This window comes from Coregonus clupeaformis, chromosome 28, assembly GCF_020615455.1.
Source record: "Coregonus clupeaformis isolate EN_2021a chromosome 28, ASM2061545v1, whole genome shotgun sequence".
Lineage (NCBI taxonomy): Eukaryota > Metazoa > Chordata > Actinopteri > Salmoniformes > Salmonidae > Coregonus > Coregonus clupeaformis.
This window is the reverse complement of record NC_059219.1, coordinates 24,915,390-24,940,139: the sequence shown is the minus strand read 5'-3', so window position 1 is coordinate 24,940,139 and position 24,750 is coordinate 24,915,390. Positions and strand designations below refer to the sequence as shown.

At 42.2% G+C, this 24,750-nt stretch overlaps 1 protein-coding gene across 2 annotated transcripts in view; it reads left to right on the top strand.

The window, feature by feature from the left end:
* Positions 1-17,265, top strand: part of LOC121543412 (voltage-dependent calcium channel subunit alpha-2/delta-1) — a 194,254-nt gene extending 176,989 nt beyond the window's left edge. For both annotated transcript variants that reach the window (XM_041853259.2, XM_041853257.2), the window contains 14 exons: positions 1,155-1,236; positions 1,662-1,724; positions 2,046-2,161; positions 2,391-2,462; positions 2,780-2,847; positions 2,929-2,967; positions 3,157-3,228; positions 5,239-5,394; positions 6,910-6,962; positions 7,354-7,409; positions 7,813-7,936; positions 10,310-10,422; positions 12,798-12,880; positions 15,896-17,265. In XM_041853259.2, the coding sequence (XP_041709193.1) occupies positions 1,155-1,236; positions 1,662-1,724; positions 2,046-2,161; positions 2,391-2,462; positions 2,780-2,847; positions 2,929-2,967; positions 3,157-3,228; positions 5,239-5,394; positions 6,910-6,962; positions 7,354-7,409; positions 7,813-7,936; positions 10,310-10,422; positions 12,798-12,880; positions 15,896-16,018 (1,220 nt within the window). In that variant the 3' untranslated portion in view covers positions 16,019-17,265. The remainder of the gene's footprint in view (positions 1-1,154; positions 1,237-1,661; positions 1,725-2,045; positions 2,162-2,390; positions 2,463-2,779; positions 2,848-2,928; positions 2,968-3,156; positions 3,229-5,238; positions 5,395-6,909; positions 6,963-7,353; positions 7,410-7,812; positions 7,937-10,309; positions 10,423-12,797; positions 12,881-15,895) is intronic.
* Positions 17,266-24,750: the final 7,485 nt, after the last annotated feature.

Here is a 24,750-nt window from a genome sequence, read left to right as displayed (position 1 = left end):
AAAACAACTTGGGAATGTGTTTTCCCACTATACTCCTTCTATCCATCATCTGATCAATCATCTCCCCATCATCTGATCCATCATCTGATCCATCATCTGATCCATCATCTGATCCATCATCTATCCATCATCTGATCCATCATCTGATCCATCATCTGATCCATCATCTGATCCATCATCTGATCCATCATCTGATCCATCATCTATCCATCATCTTATCCATCATCTGATCCATCATCTTATCCATCATTTTATCCATCATCTGATCCATCATCTGATCCATCATCTATCCATCATCTTATCCATAATCTGATCCATCATCTTATCATCATCTGATACATCATCTGATCCATCATCTATCCATCACCTGATCCATCATCTATCCATCATCTATCCATCACCTGATCCATCATCTATCCATAATCTCCCCATCTCTGTCTTTATTTTATCCATCTCTCTCTCTCCCTGCCTCTGTCTCTCTCTTTCTCCCATTACTCTCTCTGTCGCCATCTCTCTACCTCTCTCATCTCTACCTCCCTCGCTCGCTCGCGCTCTATCTACCTTCCTCTTCCTTCCCTCCATCCCCCTCTCTCATCGAGCCTACTATTATAGAGATTGAGTCACAGCTCTCTGACTCACAGTAGGCCTCATCTCTTGGTCACCATCTCAAAAACCAAAGGCAGGTTCACATTTATTGTCATGAGTCTTGTCCTGGAGGCAGAACTGAGCAATATCCTCTAGCTGGGCCAGCTGCAAAGTCAAAATCTTTGCTTTTTAGTCTTAATTTAAAGTTAGGCATTAGGGTTAGCAATGAGGTTAGGGTTAGGTTTCAAATCTGATTTTATGACTTTATGGCTGTGCCAGCTAGTGACCACCCTGCAGAGATGCCCCCAGGGCAAGATTCATGACAATAAATTCCAACCTGCAGTCCAAAGACACTGCTCTTATTAAGATGAGTCACTTTTGTGGCCACTGTCTGAAGGCCAAAGAATTGCCCCTGAGGGATCAATAAAGCTAAATTGAATTGAAAAATAATGAAGATCCTCTATACTGACAAAGATCAGAAACTGATCACTCAGCAGACAGGTCAATGGGGTTCAACCTTCTGTTATTATTGAATCAAGCCCAAGTGACGTTGGTTCCTTGTCTTTCAGGCAACGTGGATCTGGTGAACAGATTGTTGCTGGACGCTGGGATCACGTCAGACCTCGTCAAGCAGTGGAGAGATCAGATGCCGTGAGTCAACCAAACTATGCAGATGAAAGCACACAATCCACACACAAAAGCACCATTCTTGTTTTAATCAATTTGATGAAACTAAAAGGTTGTGGTTTGTGAAAGTTTATTTAGACTAGCTATGAACACATAAACAAGGAAAAACAGATACACATTTTCATTTTAGTGTCGTAACAAGATGCACTGCAGGACTGGATACTTTTGTGCCAGTGGAGGGGAGGAAGGCTCATAATAATGGCTGGAACGGAGTAAATGGAATGGCATCAAACACATAGAAACCATGTGTTTGATGTATTTGATACCATCCCACTGATTCTGCTCCAGTCATTGCCACGAGCCCGTCCTCCCCAATTAAGGTGCCACCAACTTCCTGTGTTTTGTACACACATTGATTTGTTGTTGTTGTTTTTTCCTATTCCTTTCAGAAATGGAGTCCTGGCCAGGTTTGTGGCCACTGATGGAGGAATCACTCGCATTTATCCCAAAAAGTATGCCTATCTCTCCTTTTCTCTCTCTCAGCTCTCTTTCTCACTCTCACTCTCTCAGCACTCTCTCTCTCTCAGCTCTCTCCCCCGCTCTCAGCTCTCTCCCTCTCTCTCAGCTCTCTCTCTCTCTCAGCTATCTCTCTCAGCTCTCTCTCTCTCTATCCATTGCTCTAATGACGATAACTACCTATAAAGCTTATTGTAGAGCAGTTAAACTTGATCATTAATTTACATTCAGTATATTCTGTTCCATAGGAATGTTTGCTCACTTGATAAATATGTAGTATTAATGTTAATGCAACTGAGTATGGGTGTGTTTTTCAGTGCTGGACTAGACTGGACAGAGGACCCAGAGACGTACGAGTCAAGCTTCTATAAGAGGAGTCTGGACAATGACATCTACATCTTCACACCTACACCCTACCAGGAGGACACCAACAGTAAATCAATGGAGTGTGTGTGTGTGTGTTTGTGTGTGTTTGTGTTTGTGTTTGTGTTTGTGTTTGTGTGTGTGTGTGTGTGTGTGTGTGTGTGTGTGTGTGTGTGTGTGTGTGTGTGTGTGTGTGTGTGTGTGTGTGTGTGTGTGTGTGTGTGTGTGTGTGTGTGTGTGTGTGTGTGTGTCTGTCTGTCTGTCCTAGCTGACCCCTTCTGTTCCCTCTCTTGTCTCAGTGACTGAGGACTCAGTCCTGGTGAGCAGAGCAGTGAATCTGGACATTGATGGAGTCAGACTCAAACCAGCAGGTAAGGACTCAACACACCAGGTTTGTGTTTAATTGGGCACACAACCATACATTTCTTTTAAACATTTGCAACAGAAACCATTAAAAATAATGTCCACGTAGTCCCTTACTGTTTCAGTCAGTTTTCTACTGGTTGGTGCCTAATGAACACAACCCAGACAATGTCAGGAGGTCTTCTTTGACTTCTAGCCAGACTGGTATCTCCATTCATTGACTTGTTTCTGTCCAGTGCATAATTGAACAGAAAAGTTGTGGTTGGTGTTTAGTTCAGACCATAATGGAACTGTAATGTCGTGGTGGTTCTGTGGTTGATTGCAGTTGTGGGAGTGAAACTGGACATCAATACCTGGATGACCAACTTCATCAATGCTACTCTGAAGATGAACGTAAGTAGATTTACATTATTTCATAATGATTCTTAATTAACTCCTTGTGTCTGAAATTAAAACTTTTCCTGTCTCCTACAGTGTAAGGACGAGATCTGTGGTTGTCAGAGGAATGATGAGGTAAGATAATTTGATTGATTATACAACTACATTAAATATTATTATTTGATTGGTGATAGAATTTTAAGACAAATACAACTATTAAATTAAGATGACTTAATTGAGCATGCAAATAATGATTGAAAATTATCTAATTCTACCTCCCCCTACATGATGATGGTTTATCCCGTTATCTCTGTATGATTCCAGCATGTGGATTGTGTCATCCTGGATGATGGGGGATTCCTGGTCATGGCCAATCGGGATGAATACATCAGTCAGGTGAGTCTCTCATCCAACTCTTATTCCATTGCAATTACCTTGTTCAGCCCTACCCAACCCATAGTCAACACTCAAATCAACCTGACCCTGACTAAGTTTACCCAACATGTCCCAACCTTATACAACCTAACCCCATATGCACTTCAACCCACTCAAACCATATCTGAACCTAACTTCACCTAATCCCCCCCCCCCAACACACACACACACACACACACTACACCCAGTGTGGGCCCCTCACTCTACCACTTGAATAAATGTTTTTCATGCGGCCCAGGCTGCAGGCCCCAATCAGGGTGTGCGCTGGATAAATCAGTCCCCTTTAGATGTTTGGCAGGAGCACTAAAAAACGAGGGTTCCCTTGTTTGGAGAAGGCCGCTCGACCTTAAATCATGTTTCCTACAGTGGGTCCTGGCGGGTCCCAGCCGACAGATCTGTGACTGTTAATTCATTATTTGTGTTATTCCACAGGGAAAGGGGAGACATGTTTTTATAGAAGCATTGATTTATATTTCCTTTGGACAGACGTGGTGAGCCATAACCGACTCTTTCTCAGAATCTTGGGGTTTCAGGGTCCAAAATTAGGGGAGCGGTGTGATTTTGGGGTCGTTCACCGCGACCCTGCATAGCGGAAGAGGAGGGCGTTTTTTTTGTTCTCGCATACATACACACACACAAACTCACACTATCACACACACACGCACACACACATACAATGCTATCACACCGAAGGGACATCTAGACGTGCAGTGACCACTTCCTTCATGTTAATGTAGGATGCCTGGTAGACTGTGTTAATTTGATTAAACTGAATCCCACTGCTACATATCAGCTGGGTGAGCCAGGGGTGATTAACTGACTGTGTGGGATTGTGTGCGTGCGCGGGAGTGCATGTGTTCATGTGTGCGTGTGTTTTAAAAATGTGTGTGTGTACGAGCACTCATGAGATCTGAGATGACTTCACCAAGATTAAAGCGTTTATGTTTTTATCTCCTAAAAAAAAAATGAAAATGCTAAGGAAATCCTTAAAATATTACAACGTGATTTTTTGAAATGCTGAGCCACACTAGCCTATCAGAGGGGGGCATTTATGGACTGGTCAGTCCTGGACAGGATTTTTACTCAAATCACCTGGGTTATACACTGAGTGTACAAAACATTAGGAACACCTGCTCTTTCCATGACATAGACTGACCAGGTGAATCCAGGTGAAAGCTATGATCCCTTATTGATGTCACTTGTTAAATCCACTTCAATCAGTGTAGATGAAGGGGAGGAGACAGGTTAAATGTGCAAGACAAAATATTTAAGTGCCTTTGAATGGGGTATGGTAGTAGATTCCATGCGCACCGATTTGAGTGTGTCAAGAACTGCACACTCAACAGTTTCCCGTGTGTATCAAGAATGATGGTCCAACACCCAAAGGACATCCAGCTAACTTGACACAACTGTGGGAAGCATTGGAGTCAACATGGGCCAGCATCCCTGTGGAACGCTTTCGACACCTTATAGTGTGCCCGACGAATTGAAGCTGTTCTGAGGGCAAAAGGGGGTGCAACTCAAAATTAGGAAGTTGTTCTTAATGGTTTGTACACTCAGTGTATATCCGTCAATTATAAAGAGTGGCAGGTATTCTAGTGGGTAGAGCTTTGGGCCAGTAACCGAAAGGTGGCTGGTTCAAATACCCGAACCAACAAGGTGAAAAACCTGTCGATGTGCCCTTGAGCAAGGAACGTAACCTTAATTTGCTCCAGGGGCAACGTACCACTATGGCTGACCCTGTAGAATAACACATTTCACTGCCCCTAAATTTGTATTAATTTTTATACTGTCTAGTAGTCTATTATAAATGTTTATATGGGCACTGGGAACTCACAGATGTGTGTGTGTTGTGTGTGTGTGTTGTGTGTGTGTGCGTCCAATGTATCTGCGTAAATCTGTGTTTGTCTGTGTGTGTTCATGTGCACTTACATGTGCATTGTGCTTGCACATCTCCTTCCCCCCCCCCAGATCGGCCAGTTCTTCGGGATGATCGACCCTATCCTCATGGTCAACCTGGTCAACATGTCTCTGTTCACGCTCAACAAGACGTACGACTACCAGTCGGTCTGCGACCCCAAGAGGGAGAGCAAGGGGTCCGCGGCGGGCCTGCGCTCAGTCTACGCGGTGAGTTACATAAGCCAGAGACACACACACACACACACACACACACACATACACACACACCGTCAGCAGAGGACCATAAATAACCATAAATACAGATTAGACGGACACCAGGGGAAACGCGGGGTAACGAGTAAGAGCAGTTTGAGCAGTTAAAGTCAGAGTAATGTCTTTGGGTAACACTTGGAGTGCAATAAGTGTTCGGGAGCTCTAAGACTATTTTGAAGCTGTTGTATATGGGATCTTAAAGGGGTAGTTCACTTTGTGAATAACAAGCGATAGAATTGGATTTTAAAGTGATGGTTCACTCTAAAATCAAAACAGATGTTTTTAGACGTCAAACGTAGTCTAAGATCAAGGTGATATGTCTCAAGCCATTTGTCGTGTAGATCGGGCTATTTGATAAGGTGATAAGTCCATGTCTAAAGCCATTTGTTGTGTAGATCTGGCTATTTGCCTCAAACTAATGGGAAAGATGCGCACAATCTAATTTAAGGTATATACAGATGTACTATCTTAATTTGACCAGTTTCTTGCAGCAGGAAAATAATTATGCAGCAACAGGAAATGTGAATTTTTATGTGTATTATAATTAATTGTAATTTTTGTAGTGGTTGATACTTTTTTCGTTAGGGCAAATCAAGTCAGAAATGTTAAAGTAGAAATTACTAACTTTAGAAGCCTTTATAAACCTTGAATACACTACAAGTTTTCATTCCTACTGCACTGGAAAATTCTCTGCAACAAAATATTGATCAAATTAAGGTAGCACATCTATAGCTTGATCTATACAACCAAAATTACACCACTTTTGTGGTCTGTAAACTTCTGACAAACATCAATTTTGGAGTGAACTATCACTTTAATTTAAAGTCATTTACAGAACGATTTAGGTCGATGTAGATTTGTATCATACATTTGTATCAATTAACACACAGAATCTTTGTAGACTTTGATCTACATTTTCATCGTTACTCACAAATAGATTTTGACTACAAATTTAGATCAAAGATATAGCTGTTGATGACAAATGTAGATAATAGCTTTTGATATGACTTTGATATTACTTTTAACATGGTTGATGACTAAACTCTATCAACATGGAAAGAATGGACACAGGCCTGAGTCACTAGACCAGAGCATTGCATGCTAATCATAATCAAAACAACATGGCTGTTCTTTCCTTCAAACCACAACCTGCTTGTTGTTCCTTTTCACTTTGTAGATTTACACTAGCATCTGTTGTGGTGGGCTCTGTGCTAATTCCCTCCCAAAATCTTGTCTGGATCGGAGTCGGTGTCCGCGAACTTGGCAAATGCCTCGGCTCGAGTCTTGCTTTGCCAGCACAATCAGGATGTTTACATAAGGTTTAAGCCCAGGTTCAAAATGTGTGGTTTTAAATGGAATATTTAGTTATTGGGAGTTGTTTAGATTACCTGAAGTTTCGCTTGGCTTTCACCTTGTGAAAATATGTTTTTTAATGTGTTTTGAAATACCCAACCTTTTTGTCCCTTGCAGCCCACCATAGCAGACATTTTGAACATTGGATGGTTAGCATCAGCAGCAGCCTGGTGAGACCCAACTCTTGGTTCTTTAACACTGTTCCCAGTGCAGATGTAAAGATACACAGATTCTACAGGTCCCAGAGCAGTTGTAATCACACTTTGTTTACACTAGCTTGCCTTCTGTCCTGATTTCATTAGCTGTGTGTCTTAAATTATGTCCAATAAAATTATTCAGGATTAACTATGTTTACAGGGAGGCTAACGCATTGTCATATTTTTCCACATGAAGGCTTTTTTATTATGAAATGTAAGCCAATAAACTCACCATCTGAATGAAAATCTGTAAGAAATGTTGGTTGTGATGGTATGTGAGTATTTATTCTGTCACGGACAAAAGATTTGTTGAATGATCTGTTAAGAGGTACCCAGTAATCATTTGTGTACTTTGATTCCCTAGGTCGATACTACAGCAGTTGTTGGTTAGCATAACGTTCCCTAATTTCCTGCACGCAGGTGAGATTCCCAACTCTTCTGAGAATTTTTTTAAAATTAGGTTTTTAAGGATGATCTCATTAAAAATTACGTTGTAATAAAATGCCCTTTTCTATTTAGCATGTCGGGCCCTTAATAAAAAGTATTGGCGTTGTTGTTATGAAAGTAAATATGGTATTCTCAGAGCATGGCAAGTTATTCATCAAGCAATGATGAGCTATGCCAGGAATATTAATTGAGAAATAATAATGTTCAAATGTAGATGGATTTCTGTATGTTTTGGCTACCAGGGCAACTGAACAGTAATTTGTCTTCTCAGTGTGTTCTATGGACATAACCCATGACAATGTGTGTTTGTGTGTGTGTGCGTGTGTGGTGTGTGCATGTGTTCCATTTGTGTGTGTGTGTGCTGTGTGTTCCACAGCGGACACCGATGACGAAATACCTGACATGTCCAAGGAGAGCTGTATCACAGAGCAGACTCAGTACTTCTATGACAACGATGAAAAGTCCTTCAGAGGAACGCTAGACTGTGAAAACTGCTCCAGGTGAGAGCTGTCAGTCACTGCAACCTACTTTACACACTCCAGGGTCCTTTGTAGTAGGGAGAAAATTTTTAGAAATGTGTAGGCACTACCTAAACTTGTCCAATAGCAACATAGAATTCCATTTTCCATTGCAAAACGTGGTATGGCGTACCCAGCTGAACATAACCTTGGTAAAATCTCATCAACAATGTTCCCTCTAGGGGGCGCACAGCTCCCCCGCACGAGATTGAACTTCACACAACATTCATCAATGTTTCCCTCTGTGGGAATTGTGATCAAATCAACGCAATTTTAGCCACTTTCAATGCAACATACCGAAGCAAAACTAACTATGCAAGAGATTTTCTTGTAGGAAGCGCATTGGAGTAGGATTCTATTGCATTGACAGGCACGACTCAGGCCCATACTCCACACTCTATTCCATGGTGCGGCATAACTAATCAGAGCTGCAGTAGGCCTATGTGCAAATAGACCATTGCCATATATGGATCTGTGCCATTCACTTTCAACTGGACTGTGTTTACAGCATGAGAGGTCGTGAGTAGATGCGCTTGTTTTGAGAACAAAGCGAGAGCTGCATGTAGCCACATTTGCACAGTTGTTCATATTCCTACAAGAGCACAAAACGTTTGCATTTCTAGCCATTTTTGAAAAGCAAGTCAGGTAAAGAGCTTTTTTATTTTCTTAAAAGGGCAGAGAAGGTCTTGAATAAGCTAGGAAGCCAATAGGCAGAGGGTAGCTTAATTTGTCTGATTCTCTGTAATAATGGTATGGGAATAATAATGCATTTTATTTTGTAAAGTGGATTCTTGCATCAAACAACACATTTTCAGTCACCTCCTTGTCTGAAGGACAAGTGGATAAACAGGTTAATGTCAAGTCCTGCATGTTTTTTTTCTCTCCAAAGTCTCACGGTTAGTAGGCCTACATTGAACACCACACATTGGCTGCTACTGTAGGCTGAATCATAGAACAGCTATTTCCATGTTAAGATGTTATGGGATGCATTTTCTCCATTGTTTTTGATGGTAGGCCACTCTGATAGGCCTACATTATGATAAATAGTCACAGGTGCCTACTTGGCCACTGTTATAACTGTAACTTAAAGTGGGTACAGCCTCAGTGTTCACAGTAAATACACACCAGAAGTTGCACAGAAAGTTTGCGCTGAGCAGACCTGAAATTTGCTCAGTGCCGAAATAAATTTGAGGGATCATTGCTCATCACACTTATTATATATGAACCCACCAAGAGCCAAGTACAACTCTACCTCAATAGAAGGAATTATTATATGTGGCTCAGAAGGGAAAAGGCTGAGGCACTGGCTTATTGCTATCATGCCTGCTCTAAACCAGCAGTGCATATTCAAGACAGTGGAATGTGCTTGACCCACATTACCTCTGACAGTTCAGTTCCAATAGCAGGGCATAGGATCCTATCTAAAGATGTTGCTGCCATACAATTGGTTTTAATGACTGTGGATACATCTGAAATGGTAATGTGGTAGTGTACTACTAGTGCACAATGGGTTGAATGTTGGATGCAAAGAATCTTGGGAATCGGAGTCCCTCAATTGAATACAAGCACCTTCATTCCCTCCTCCCCACCACATAACTAAGTCACTGAGACTACAAACAACCTCTTCACACAGGTTGCGTGCAATTTCATTAGAAAGTGCTCTTGTTATATAGTCTTGGTGTGCTCTGCTAGTGCTGCTAGTGCTGCTAGTGCATTGCACTCAACCGAATAAAACCAGCAACTCAAATGACAAAATGGAGTCCCCTGGGCCGAGGAGGTAGTAAACTCCACATGCCTTAAAGGTGAGGTGGAGTGACCATGCTGCAAGGCAGACCACCATCTTGGCGGTGCGTTTGCTGTTTTAAGGCCCCCTTGTGCTGTCTAATGGGTTGCCTGCCGCACTGTGTTGCTGTGCATTAGCTTTGCACACGTCGCCATTTAACGACCACCATAAAGAAGGTCAATTTTTGTCTAAACTCAAAACTGCCGGCGCGTGTTTCCGCTATGGTCTGCCATGGTCTGAGGCCGGTGTAATTTAAGACTAGAGCTTGGACAATATATAAGCAGACAGTGTTGCCCGCACGCCGACCCTTCAAGGTAGGATGCAGCTCATGTTTGGTTGGTAGACTCAATTCATTCAGACACTTATGTTTTCCTTGGAACATAAGGGTATTTCACTTGAAATATGATATAAAATTTGATTCCGGGAATCTTCCAACTGGGATTTCTGGAAAACATGTAAATATTAGGGAAAGTTTCAGAATTTTGCAACCCTAGTATTGTAGTTCCCAGTCTTTCATAATCCCAGACTGTCTCACAGCGTCTCCTCTGTGTCTCGTCTCTGTCTCGATCCAGGATGTTCCATGCTGAGAAGCTGTGGAAGACCAACCTGGTGTTTGTCATCGCCGACGCCAAACTCACCTGCATGTCATGTGACCCCAAGCCCTTAATACAGGCCGAGCAGCCTTGTATCCTTTAAACATATGGTCAATAGAGCACTAAAGTTAGTAGTAGTAATATATTAATATCTAATGTCGTTGTATAGTTCATTTGTACTACTTACAGTATGTTAGTTGTAGTTTACTGGTCTTTGTATATACAGTAACTCTTCTTAAAATAATCACAACGAACCAGATTATTATTCATTTAATTCTTAAGAGGTGTACAGTTGTAAAAGTAAGTTGTACAGTTTTTTTTATCCTACTAGCAGTTGATCCCTATATTCTTGGCTTTTACAAGCAGAGTACAAAACAGATCAGAACTTCCTCTGTGGCTAAGTGAAGATTTGGGCATTTGGACCCAACCTCAGACCTGTACTGACTCTCTCTCTCTCTCTCTCTCTCTCTCTCTCTCTCTCTCTCTCTCTCTCTCTCTCTCTCTCTCTCTCTCTCTCTCTCTCTCTCTCTCTCTCTCTCTCTCTCTCTCTCTCTCTCTCTCTCTCTGTCTCTCTCTCTCTGTGGCAGATGATAGCGAAGGCTAATCCACTCTGAAAGGCTTACGAACAAATCCATCATATCCCCTCCAAGACACCAGGGCAGTGGCCAATTATGGAAAGAGCCTAATGAAAATTCACATCAATTCAAAATGGCAGCCAAAAGGGTTTCAGAAGAGGCTATTTGATTTGCTCCCGAAATAACGTGTATTTTCATTCTGAAAGCATCTGTTCCTTTTGTTCTTTCACATTTAGATGAATGTTATGGCTTGATATTTAATTTGATTTGGTAATTTACTAGTTGCTTTCATCCAGTTCTATCCAAGTTGGCTCTTAGTGATATTGATTCGGTATGTGTGGCCACCATGTGGGAAACCCACAGCCATAGAGATACAATCTAATAGTGTTCTGTTTAATTCTGTGCCCACAATATCTGGTGATGCAAGAACTACACTGAACAAAAATATAAACGCAACATGCAACAATTTAAAAGATCTTACTGAGTTACAGTTCATATAAGGAAATCAGTCAATTGAAATTCATGCATTAGACCCTAATCTATGGATTTCACATGACTAGGAATAGCGATATGCATCTCTTGGTCACAGATACACTTAAAAAGAAAAAGAAAAGTAGGGGCGTGGATCAGAAAACCAGTCAGTATCTGGTGTGACCACCATTTGCCTCAAGCAGCGCAACACATGTCCTTCGCATAGAGTTGATCAGGCTGTTGATTGTGGCCTGTGGAATGTTGTTCCACTCCTCTTCAAAGGCTGCGAAGTTGCTGGATATTGGCGGGAACTGGAAGACACTGTCGTACAAGTCGATCCAGAGCATTCCAGAAATCGTGTACAGATCCTTGCGACATGGGGCCGTACATTATCATGCTGAAACATGAGGTGATGGTGGCGGATGAACGGCACGACAACGGGCCTCAGGATCTCGTCATGTCATCTCTGTGCATTCAAATTGACATCGATAAAATGCAGTTGTGCTCGTTGTCCGTAGCTTATGCCTGCCCATACCATAACCCCACCATTGGGGCACTCTGTTCACATTGTTGACATCAGCAAACATCAGTCTGCTATCTGCCCAGTACAGTTGAAACCGGGATTCATCTGTGAAGGGCACACTTCTCCAGCGTGCCAGTGGCCATCGAAGGTTAGCCTTTGCCCACTGAAGTCGGTTACGACGCCAAACTGCAGTCAGGTCAAGACCCTGGTGAGGACGACAAGCACGCAGATTAGTTTCCCTGAGACGGTTTCTGATCGTTTGTGCAGAAATTATTTGGTTGTGCAAACCCACAGTTTCATCAGCCGATCTCAGACGATCCCGGGAGGTGGAGAAGCAGGATGTAGAGGTCCTGGGCTGGCGTGGTTACACGTGGTCTGCGGTTGTGAGGCCGGTTGGACGTACTGCCAAGTTCTCTAAAATGACGTTGGAGGCGGCTTATGGTAGATAAATGAACCTTCAATTATCTGGCAACAGCCCTGGTGGACATTCCTGCAGTCATCATGCCAATTGCACGCTCCCTCAAAACTTGAGACATCTGTGGCATTGTGTTGTGTGACAAAACTGCACATTTTAGAGTGGCCTTTTATTGACCCAGCACCTGCATAATGATCATGCTGTTTCATCAGCTTCTTGATATGCCACACCTGTCAGGTGGATAGATTATCTTGGCAGAAGATAAATGCTCACTAACAGGGATGTAAACAAATTTGTGCACAACATTTGAGAGAAATAAGCTTTTTGTGTGTATGGAAAATAATAATACAAAACATTTTTATTTCAGCTCATGAAACATAGGACCAACACTTTACATGTTGCGTTTCGATTTTTGTTCAGTATATATTCTAACCAACTGAGCTACCAAAACAAATGGTTTATTTCCTGAATGGGTTGATGTAGCTGAGGGACCAGACCCATGTGAAATGGCTGAGAAACCAAGGTTCCGGAAAGGTCCAGATGCCTGTTTCGATAACAACGAGAGGGTAAGTCACCGTTATTATTTTGTCATCCTCTGTGTTTAAAAATGGCAAACGTCAAATTTAACGTCACAAACTCAAACTCTCAATACACTAATATGTTTTCACAATGCATGTGCTTTTCTCTTTGTGCATCATTTTCTCTTGATAATTTTCCATCTTTTACTCAAAATGGCTGCCTCTTTGGGTTACTATATGTGCAGAGATTTCCCACACAAATACAACTGATTGGCTGGTATTTACATAATGCACTGTATGGTTCAAGAGTAAGCAAATATGTACTGTTAACGACTAAAATCCTTTGTGTGTGAAATCTCTGCGCTTTAATGCTTTGGTTTGTCCCAGTGGCAAAACCTTTTGGTTTCTCAAAGTTTTCATGAGGGTGTTAACTTCTTATGCTTGCACTCTTTCTCTTTCTCCTACACACATACACACATACACACACACACACACACACACACACACACACACACACACACACACACACACACACACACACCTTCCTCCTATTTAGATGCTTCTCTCTGTTTCTATCTCTTCACGTGTTCAGTTTTCTCCGTTCTTTGCACATGGACTTTCTAACTGCTAACTGTGGAATGTTTGCTGCATGACTTTCTCTTTCTCTCTTTGTTTCTTTCCTGCTCTTTGATTGGCTGTTGATGGTTAGGATGAGCACATGTGCCGGACGAGCGCTGGCTCTCCATTGGCCTCCTCTCTGCTCATGTTACTGCTGCCACTGTTCATGTGCTGTCTCGGGTCAGTCCCATCAAGCACTCTCTCTCTCTTTTTTTCTCTCTCTCTATGCTTCTTTTCTTTTTATCTCTTTCTCAATCTCTCTTTTTTACTCTCTTTCTATATCTATCTCTCTCTCTTTAAATCTCTCTCCCTATCTCTTTCTCTCTGTATCATAGTTTGTATTTCTGTCCATCTCTCTTTATCTGGTTCTTGTGTTTGTCTACTGACATGTGTTTACTAATCTAGATGGTAGCTAACGCAGCTCCTTGTTTCCTAATTTCTCTGTAACAAATGATTATTTATTTTATGATATAGCAAATTACACTGCTCAAAAAAATGAAGGGAACACTTAAACAACACAATGTAACTCCAAGTCAATCACACTTCTGTGAAATCAAACTGTCCACTTAGGAAGCAACACTGATTGACAATAAATTTCACATGCTGTTGTGCAAATGGAATAGACAGCAGGTGGAAATTATAGGCAATTAGCAAGACACCCCCAATAAAGGACTGGTTTTGCAGGTGGTGACCACAGACCACTTCTCAGTTCCTATGATTCCTGGCTGATGTTTTGGTCACTTTTGAATGCTGGCGGTGCTTTCACTCTAGTGGTAGCATGAGACGGAGTCTACAACCCACACAAGTGGCTCAGGTAGTGCAGCTCATCCAGGATGGCACATCAATGCGAGCTGTGGCAAGAAGGTTTGCTGTGTCTGTCAGCGTAGTGTCCAGAGCATGGAGGCGCTACCAGGAGACAGGCCAGTACATCAGGAGACGTGGAGGAGGCCGTAGGAGGGCAACAACCCAGCAGCAGGACTGCTACCTCCGCCTTTGTGCAAGGAGGAGCAGGAGGAGCACTGCCAGAGCCCTGCAAAATGACCTCCAGCAGGCCACAAATGTGCATGTGTCTGCTCAAACGGTCAGAAACAGACTCCATGAGGATGGTATGAGGGCCCGACGTCCACAGGTGGGGGTTGTGCTTACAGCCCAACACCGTGCAGGACGTTTGGCATTTGCCAGAGAACACCAAGATTGGCAAATTTGCCACTGGCGCCCTGTGCTCTTCACAGATGAAAGCAGGTTCACACTGAGCACATGTGACAGACGTGACAGAGTCTGGAGACGCCGTGGAGAACGTTCTGCTGCCTGCAACATCTTCCAGCATGACCGGTTTGGCGGTGGGTCAGTCATGGTGTGGGGTGGCATTTCTTTCGGGGGCCGCACAACCCTCCATGTGCTCGCAATAAGTAGCCTGACTGCCATTAGGTACCGAGATGAGATCCTCAGACCCCTTGTGAGACCATATGCTGGTGCGGTTGGCCCTGGGTTCCTCCTAATACAAGACAATGCTAGACCTCATGTGGCTGGAGTGTGTCAGCAGTTCCTGCAAGAGGAAGGCATTGATGCTATGGACTGGCCCGCCCGTTCCCCAGACCTGAATCCAATTGAGCACATCTGGGACATCATGTCTCGCTCCATCCACCAACGCCACGTTGCACCACAGACTGTCCAGGAGTTGGCGGATGCTTTAGTCCAGGTCTGGGAGGAGATCCCTCAGGAGACCATACGCCACCTCATCAGAAGCATGCCCAGGCATTGTAGGGAGGTCATACAGGCACGTGGAGGCCACACACACTACTGAGCCTCATTTTGACTTGTTTTAAGGACATTACATCAAAGTTGGATCAGCCTGTAGTGTGGTTTTCCACTTTAATTTTGAGGGCGACTCCAAATCCAGACCTCCATGGGTTGATAAATTTGATTTCCATTGATAATTTTTGAGTGATTTTGTTGTCAGCACATTCAACTATGTAAAGAAAAAAGTATTTAATAAGATTATTTCATTCATTCAGATCTAGGATGTGTTATTTTAGTGTTCCCTTTATTTTTTTGAGCTATATATAAAATATATATATATATTTGAGCTATCTGAAAATATGTTTTGTTAATACGTTCCACTCAATAGAGCTGTACAGATTATCAGACATCAGATTATCAGACATCAGATTATCAGACATGGATTATTCCATACTCAGATTACAATTATTCCATAGATACTCCATTCTCTATTCAGTGTGAATATGCAGTCTAGTACCATTATACCTTGCTATATTCAGTCATCACACATAGCTTTATGAATACGTAAGACATGTAAGACATACTGGGCTGCTGTACCCCTATTCAACCCATTTCCTTTTAGTCAGCAGGGTCAACTTGGTTGTGTCTGTCACTAACTTGTCCCCCTGCCACCTTCCTCCTCCCCACTTGTTGCCGTGGTCACAGGAGGAGGACTTTGACTGTGGTGGGGCGTCCGCTCTGAGCCCGTCCCTGTTGGCCATGGTGGCGCTGCAGCTAGCCCTGCTCTGGCTCCTGGCCAGCTCCACGCACCACGCCGTCCCCTCGTGACCTCCGGCAACCAGCATGCAACGCCGCCTCAAAACGCTGAACTCTAAAACAAAACAACATCCGAAACCACATCCTGACAGAATTTCTTTTGTGATATTTGCGTTTTTCAAGGGTTTCGTTACATTTCTTCACCCGGGGGTGGGAGAAAGTGAGGAAAACTAACGTCGGCGGGACGTTAAAAAAATGATTCTAAGCGAGAACTTTCATCCCTGACCCCTGACTTTTCCCCGCCAGCCATCTGAGCTTAGGGGAATCGAGGTGATTGAGTGGTGAACTTTGACCTTTGTTTGGCTTGACGATGACAACCCTGCAAATGCTACAGGTTGGACTGCCTTACAGTGCCAGGGGGAAAGTGGAAGGACTGCCTCTTCTTTTTGGGTTCCTTTTAGGTTCAGTTTGGCTTTTTGTGATGTGCCCTTCTAAAAGAGAACCCCATAGATTTCTATTCAACACTGCCAGAAACAGTGCTGCCCTTCGCAACCGTCCCAATTATTTATTTATTTAAAAGCGTTTTGCAGTGGCTTGTTACTCAGTATTGAAATGTTTGTTTGTTTTGTTCAAGTTGCAGTAAGAGACACACATATGTTCAATAGGAAGTCAGAAATCAGACCGTTTTTTATTTTACATTGGGGTGCTGTTGGCATTATTCTGTTTGTTTCAACCCCCATTTAAAAGTAGCAACACATTTACATTCACACTGCTGTCCTCTTGTATAGATGTGGTGTACGACGATCATATTCCTTCACAGACATGTGTTCACATATTAACCTTTTTACCTCCACTTACTAACCCCAGTTTGAAATGATAGATCCCTATCTGTTTGCGGTCAACCACTTCTCAACCCTGACCACAAATGGTCAATGTCAGTATCTGGTCCCTCTTAACTAACCATCATTGCCAAAGTGCAGTTGACCAATCAGGGCACCCCGGCTGGCCTCTAGTGCGCTCATTGGTGTAATCTCTAGTGCCATGTTGATTCTTAGTCAGACAACCCCTTTAGCTCTATTTATTTGACTGTGTGGCTACTGACCTGAAGAAAACTTGATGTGTTTGGTTTTTATTTGAATATTTAAGTTTGTTTTAGTTTCTTGTTAGGATGAAGGGTATAGCTGCATGCTACTGTGTTATGTTGGCTTTATTGCCATTCTTTTTTGATTGATTTCAATGCAATGGATATAACATTTTACATTTAAGTCATTTAGCAGACGCTCTTATCCAGAGCGACTTACAGTTAGTGAGTCCATACATGATTTATTTTTTATTTTTTTATTTTTCATACTGGCCCCCCATGGGAATCGAACCCACAACCCTGGCGTTGCAAACGCTATGCTCTACCAACTGAGCTACATCCCTGCCGGCCATTCCCTCCCCTACCCTGGACGACTTGTGCGCCGCCCCATGGGTCTCCCGGTCGCGGCCGGCTACGACAGAGCCTGGATTCGAACCTGGATTCGAGCCTGGATTCCTAGTGACACAGCTAGCACTGCGATGCAGTGCCTTAGACCACTGCGCCACTCGCCACTGTTTTTGATTTGAGAAAGAATTGGAGGGATGTAGGAAATGTAGACTTTGGTACATGACAGTATACTTGTGCTTGCTAATGTGTCACTTCTTGATTTCAGTATCATTGAATACGTGACTTGCAACTAGAATCTGTCTTTCTCACAATGTTTTGCCCGCTATTGAAGATAACTATTCCTCAAATCAAAAACAATTGCACCTCGTTGCAAAGTGAATTTCCCCCTTAAGACCTAGTGAGAATTTGTATCAATACAATCTAATCTAAATTTATTCATATCAGTGTGGATATCAGTCCTGTTGTTTTTTCTTAGTTTTTGTGTGCATTGTGGTTCTAGTACTTTAATAACTTTACAAATTAGAGATTTTGACACATAGTTAAGATCTGTTGTGTCTCATCATCAAGACAGATTGACAATTGGATACTGTCTTTCTGAGTGTACTATACTATGTTATACACCTGCTTACTCATTCCTCCACAAGAACAGCTGCCAAAATACATAAGAAATAACAGAAATGTGCCTCATTTTATTCAGGACCAAATCTGGACCCGTCAATCATCCTCGCCAAATTATTATGCTGTGGAATAACTTTGAGTGAAAGGAACGTAAGGTTACGTTTTTTTATTCAACATTGTAGAAAACAGGTTTTATTATCATGTCAGAATATCAACAATTCCTCTCTAAATTGATTGTATTTGTTGTATTTTTGAACATGGTTCAAAAGAGGGACATGGTAGATATGCTGTGCTTTAAAAAATAAATATGTTTTTTTGGGGGATGCAATTCAGCTAATTCGACTGGGGCGTGATCTGATATAGTCGTTTAATGTTACTGATCTGTTATAGAGCAAATATGGGGGAGTTCCTGGCACTGAATTTACCTCTTAAAAGCTAACAAAGATCATTTCAGACAATGGATTCAGATAACAATCGACAATCATAGTTTCCGATAACTCACTTAAGACTAATATTAGTAATACTTAATTGAATTAATTGCTGTAAAGGAAGATGCAAACTGCCGCCAAAACAGTGACTTTAAAGGAGCCCTGGGGTAATGTCAGAAACATTCACGCATCGTTTTCATTGAAAACAGAGGCATATGGACTCAGGAAACCACATAGTCAATTCAGTGTAGAATTGGGAAACCACATGATTACGCTGTGTGGTCTCTAGTGCCATTGTAATACTTCTCTCCCTCCCTCTCCCCCACCTCATTATCATTGCGTAAGTTATAATTACAAAAGCGTTCTTACGTCACCCAGAATAAAATCCATCTGGGCTTTTTCCATTTCTCTCTACACAGAAGGGGAAGGGGACTTTTGTTATGATCCCAGCCTTAAGCTATAATTATTTGCCCATATGTTATGAGGTGAAACTAGAGCACCATCACCAAGGCAGACTTCTGTCATGTCCGAAACTATACGAGTGGTCTGAGGTGCCGTTTAGTGTCCCGTATTGGTTGTTTCAATGTTCTGTGGTGAAACTAACATACTAGTATTTAAGATCCTCAATATCAACGAACACTCAAGAATATCAAGTGCCATAGGACTCTCTTTCTCTGTTTACAGAGAAACCTATTACTAACGTTTATGCAATGTTTAAGATTGAATAAATGCAAATCTCCTATCTATTTTCCCTGTGCTGCATGATAATGCCATGATATCAGTGGCAGGCAATGAGATAAATTATCCTCTGTGTGTTCCTGCTTTGGTGTGTAACGTTGGGATGGAAAGCATTATACTGTGGGTTTGTCGGGTGTTTGTTCATGATATGATAACGATACAGCTTCTACTGCCTTTCTCTTGAGGAGACAGCATTTGGTACCACCCTGGTCTGAGTGAGCTCAGTAGAGGAACCCCTGTTGGCTGGTGTGATGTTTAAAATGCAGTGCACACTCGTTTGATTGGTTATCTTCTTTGAACCAATTGGATGTTACACTAACTGGGCATCGTGTTGTCACTGGTTCGAATACCCGAGCTGACAAGGTGAAAAATCTGTCAATTTGCCCTTGAGCAAGGCACCTAACCCAATTTGCTCCAAGGGGGCCATACTATTATGGCTGACCCTGTAAAACAACTCATTTCACTGCACCTATCTGGTGTATGTGACAATACATATTTTTTTCCTCTCATCACAGGTTGTCACATTCAATACCAGACTCTTGGGAAATGGTGTTGGGTTATTCCATGCCACTCTAAGTGCTAAAATCAGATGCTGTCACCTCAGGAATAACATATTAGCAAAGTGATTGGAAGTGTTTTTCGGTGCTGTGGTGCTCTCTGTGTGGATTGTGTGGGTTATGCTTTTTCTGAACTCTTTTCTCAAGAATGCTCAGTGTGTGTTTTAAGGGGAGTGTCCCATGCCTGCCGCACTATGTCAGACTATTGGTGGGACTGCCCCTCAATCTTTCTCTGCCAGCGTTTTCATGGCAGACCATTGGTGGACCTGTCAACCAATCTCCCCTTGCCAGCCGCCCTTTTGGCAGGCTATTGGTGGGCCTCCCCGTCAATCTCCCTTGATTGTGCTTCTAAGATGTTACACTTTTGTGGAACTTGATTCGCCCGAATCAGTCATGTATACATTTGTATAATACTGTTATTAATCTCGGCCAAAAGAAATAAAATAATAATGTTTATAATCCTGGAAAATGTTTATTCATGTGCAAATACAGTATATTCAGAATAAAACTTTCTCATTATTATCTGTTGCATGGTGTCTTCTTGCAGTTCTGGGCCCTTTCCTCCCCAATACAGATTGAATTACTGTTATTGTCATGTTGCCAAAACACATTTCCCACTTTTCCCCACGAAATGTGTGTGAGAAACTGAAAGAAGCTGCAGTCTGCTATCCCAGTGTCCCCCAGTGACTCCCACCGGCCAATCAGCTATGAGAATTGAAGCCGGGCCAACAACAACATCCAGGAAGTGAAAGTGAAGAGTATCTATATATCTCTGCGGTTATGACATTGAATTTGCTTAGCGGACACATTTAGGAAGAATGGAGAGCTCCAGCTTTTTCAGGTACAGTTTCATCCCCCCTTCTCCGACAGTATGTTTATCGAATGTAAATTGACTTAGTCGGTAGCAGAGGTCCTTCTTGGACTTGAACCTGAAACCAGCTGCTGTCAAGTCCACATCCTTAGCCACATACTCCCTCACAGCTCCCCAAAGACGGACTACATGCTCTTTTTACTCTTTATGATCAACGTTAAAATTGTCCCTTATGCTGTATGATATACTGCAGGCCCCATGAAGGAACACTTAAGTCTCTCTGGTGCTAAGGGACATTTTAATGAGTCCAATTACAATGCCTTTAGTATTTATGATTAATAAAGCAGTCTTTATTATTGGTAGCACAGCTGTGGAAATGACTAAGCGGAGAGCAATAATATGAAATTACATATTTTACAGACCCCGAGCAGGAAATTGACCATAACAATTACGACCAAAGCTCTCAGTCGTTCCCTTATTATCTCTTTGTAAGAAGTCATAATAATATCATAAACTATAAAGATAAATGATAAACATTGTATAGAGTCTGTAGTAGGGCGTAGTGAAGGTCAAACTCGGCAGTGAAATGCCATAGCTTTCAGCAGCAAATGGTAGAGCTGAGTAGAGTCCCATAACGTTAGTTGGCAAACGTTCATTGGACATATCACTTCACATTTTGGCTGACCTTTTGACACGTGACACATCCAATCCCTTGACCTATATTTCAAACTAGACTGCATGCTCAGTCTGCAGTCTCTACTCTTTCACTGGAATATGTTTTAGTAAATAGATGCTTGTGTTCCTTGCTAAAAAATGGGTAACAATTTACCTAAATCATCCAGTTATAATGCATTATAATACATTGTAGGACTTGTCATGAGCATGTATGACCCCTTTTATAATGTCAGTTTAAGACAGTTGAAAAATGTAACATATAGAGCAGGGGTAGGCAACTACATATAGCCACAGCTCATTTTTGTCGGAGCGGATGTTCGGGGAGTCAGAACATAATTATAAAAATGTGTACACTGCAAATTGACCACAACTAATCCCCAAAAAAGGTTGTATTTGAAAATAACAATCATTTCATACCTGGATTACATTGAGACACGATCACATATGTCTCTTTAGCTCAATTCCTGGTGATTTTAGTATTTTTTGACCCAAAACTAAACCCCCCGCAGGCCGGTTTTGGCCTGCTGCTGACCCCCGATATAGAGAGACCTAACAAATTATAAGCCTTGTTATAAGACAAGGTTCACACATGCTTATACAAAGTTATAAAGCATTATATCTGGATGGGTAAGTGTTACCAAAACTTGCTTTTGGGTTATGCTGCATCTGCATGTCATGGGTTTTGTAATGAGAGTACTTCTATTTGTAATCCACTTCCCGGGTAGAGTTTCTTCAGAAAGTGTTTTTTAAGCCAGATATGGATGAGTGGTCACCCCCAGGGGTGTCATGCACCACAAAAATCTGAGGGGGCACAAAGTGCGTGAGGATGACTGGGGGGTGGAAGGGGGGATAGTCCCCCTGTCCGGAAGTTGGAGAATTTGGGATTTTTCAAATACCTGAAATAACTTTTTTCATTCAATCGAGAGACATAATCAGTATGCTTAATTCTATGTTAAAAATAGGTCTATTTTTCTGCATATCTCAGCATATACAGTGGGGGAAAAAAGTATTTAGTCAGCCACCAATTGTGCAAGTTCTCCCACTTAAAAAGATGAGAGAGGCCTGTAATTTTCATCATAGGTACACGTCAACTATGACAGACAAAATTAGGAAAAAAAATCCCGAAAATCACATTGTAGGATTTTTTATGAATTTATTTGCAAATTATGGTGGAAAATAAGTATTTGGTCAACTACAAACAAGCAAGATTTCTGGCTCTCACAGTCCTGTAACTTCTTCTTTAAGAGGCTCCTCTGTCCTCCACTCGTTACCTCTATTAATGGCACCTGTTTGAACTTGTTATCAGTATAAAAGACACCTGTCCACAACCTCAAACAGTCACACTCCAAACTCCACTATGGCCAAGACCAAAGAGCTGTCAAAGGACACCAGAAACAAAATTGTAGACCTGCACCAGGCTGGGAAGACTGAATCTGCAATAGGAAGCAGCTTGGTTTGAAGAAATCAACTGTGGGAGCAATTATTAGGAAATGGAAGACATACAAGACCACTGATAATCTCCCTCGATCTGGGGCTCCACGCAAGATCTCACCCGTGGGGTCAAAATGATCACAAGAACGGTGAGCAAAAATCCCAGAACCACACGGGGGGACCTAGTGAATGACCTGCAGAGAGCTGGGACCAAAGTAACAAAGCCTACCATCAGTAACACACTACGCCGCCAGGGACTCAAATCCTGCAGTGCCAGACGTGTCCCCCTGCTTAAGCCAGTATATGTCCAGGCACGTCTGAAGTTTGCTAGAGTGCATTTGGATGATCCAGAAGAGGATTGGGAGAATGTCATATGGTCAGATGAAACCAAAAAATTTAACTTTTTGATAAAAACTCAACTCGTCGTGTTTGGAGGACAAAGAATGCTGAGTTGCATCCAAAGAACACCATACCTACTGTGAAGCATGGGGGTGGAAACATCATGCTTTGGGGCTGTTTTTCTGCAAAGGGACCAGGATGACTGATCCGTGTAAAGGAAAGAATGAATGGGGCCATGTATCGTGAGATTTTGAGTGAAAACCTCCTTCCATCAGCAAGGGCATTGAAGATGAAACGTGGCTGGGTCTTTCAGCATGACAATGATCCCAAACACACCGCCCGGGCAACTTGAAGGAGTGGCTTTGTAAGAAGCATTTCAAGGTCCTGGAGTGGCCTAGCCAGTCTCCAGATTTCAACCCCATAGAAAATCTTTGGAGGGGAGTTGAAAGTCCGTGTTGCCCAGCGACAGCCCCCAAAACATCACTGCTCTAGAGGAGATCTGCATGGAGGAATGGGCCAAAATACCAGCAACAGTGTGTGAAAACCTTGTGAAGACTTACAGAAAACGTTTGACCTGTGTCATTGCCAACAAAGGGTATATAACAAAGTATTGAGAAACTTTTGTTATTGACCAAATACTTATTTTCCACCATAATTTGCAAATAAATTCATAAAAAATCCTACAATGTGATTTTCTGGAATTTATTTTCTCATTTTGTCTGTCATAGTTAACGTGTACCTATGATGAAAATTACAGGCCTCTCTCATCTTTTTAAGTGGGAGAACTTGCACAATTGGTGGCTGACTAAATGCTTTTTTTTCCCACTGTACCTCTTGAGCTGTCTATATCCTCCTGACTGGTGGTTCTTTTTTTAAAGAAACGTAATACTATTCTCTGCATCTCTACTAAAATCTGGGTAAAATAATGAAAGGAATGTGAGTCTTATTTAGTACAGTTAGTTATTGCTTGCTTTTATAAAGTCTACCAACCATGACAGCTAAAATACAGGTAACTACCAAGATAATGGAAACAGTTGAGTAAATGAGGGATACAAAGTATATTGAAAGCAGGTGCTGAGTTAATAAAGCAATTAACATCCCAAAGCAGGTTCTTCCACACAGGTGTGGTTCCTGAGTTAATTAACATTTTGGGTCATGTATAAAAATGCTGGGCAGGCCATTATTTTGGCTACCATGGCTATGCCCCCATAAGATGACAATGCCCCCCTCCACAGGGCACGGGTGGTCACAGAATGGTTTGATGACCATGAAAATGATGTAAGCCATATGCCATGGCGGTCTCAGTCACCAGATCTCAACCCAATTGAACACTTATGGGAGATTCTGGAGCTGCGCCTGAGACAGCGTTTTCCACCATCATCAACAAAACACAAAGTTATGGAATTTATTGTGAAAGAATGGTGTCGCATCCCTCCAATAGAGTTCCAAACACTTGTAGAATCTATGCTAAGGTGCATTGAAGCTGTTCTGGCTCTTGGTGGCCAAACGCCCTATGAAGACACTTTATGTTTGTGTTTCCTTTATTTTGGCAGTTACCTGTAGTTAGACAAGCTAGCTGCTCTAACTTGATTGATAGCCTGAAATGGCATCTTGGTAGCTAGTTATGAGTTTGGGAGATTGGGAACCTATCTGGGCTGGCTAAAGCCAACTTCATAAAATTGCTAGGTAGCTTGTAATATTACAGAGAAACAACAACAAAAAATATCTATATAGGCATGACGCCTCTGGTCACCTCGACATGACACTAAGTACTCGTT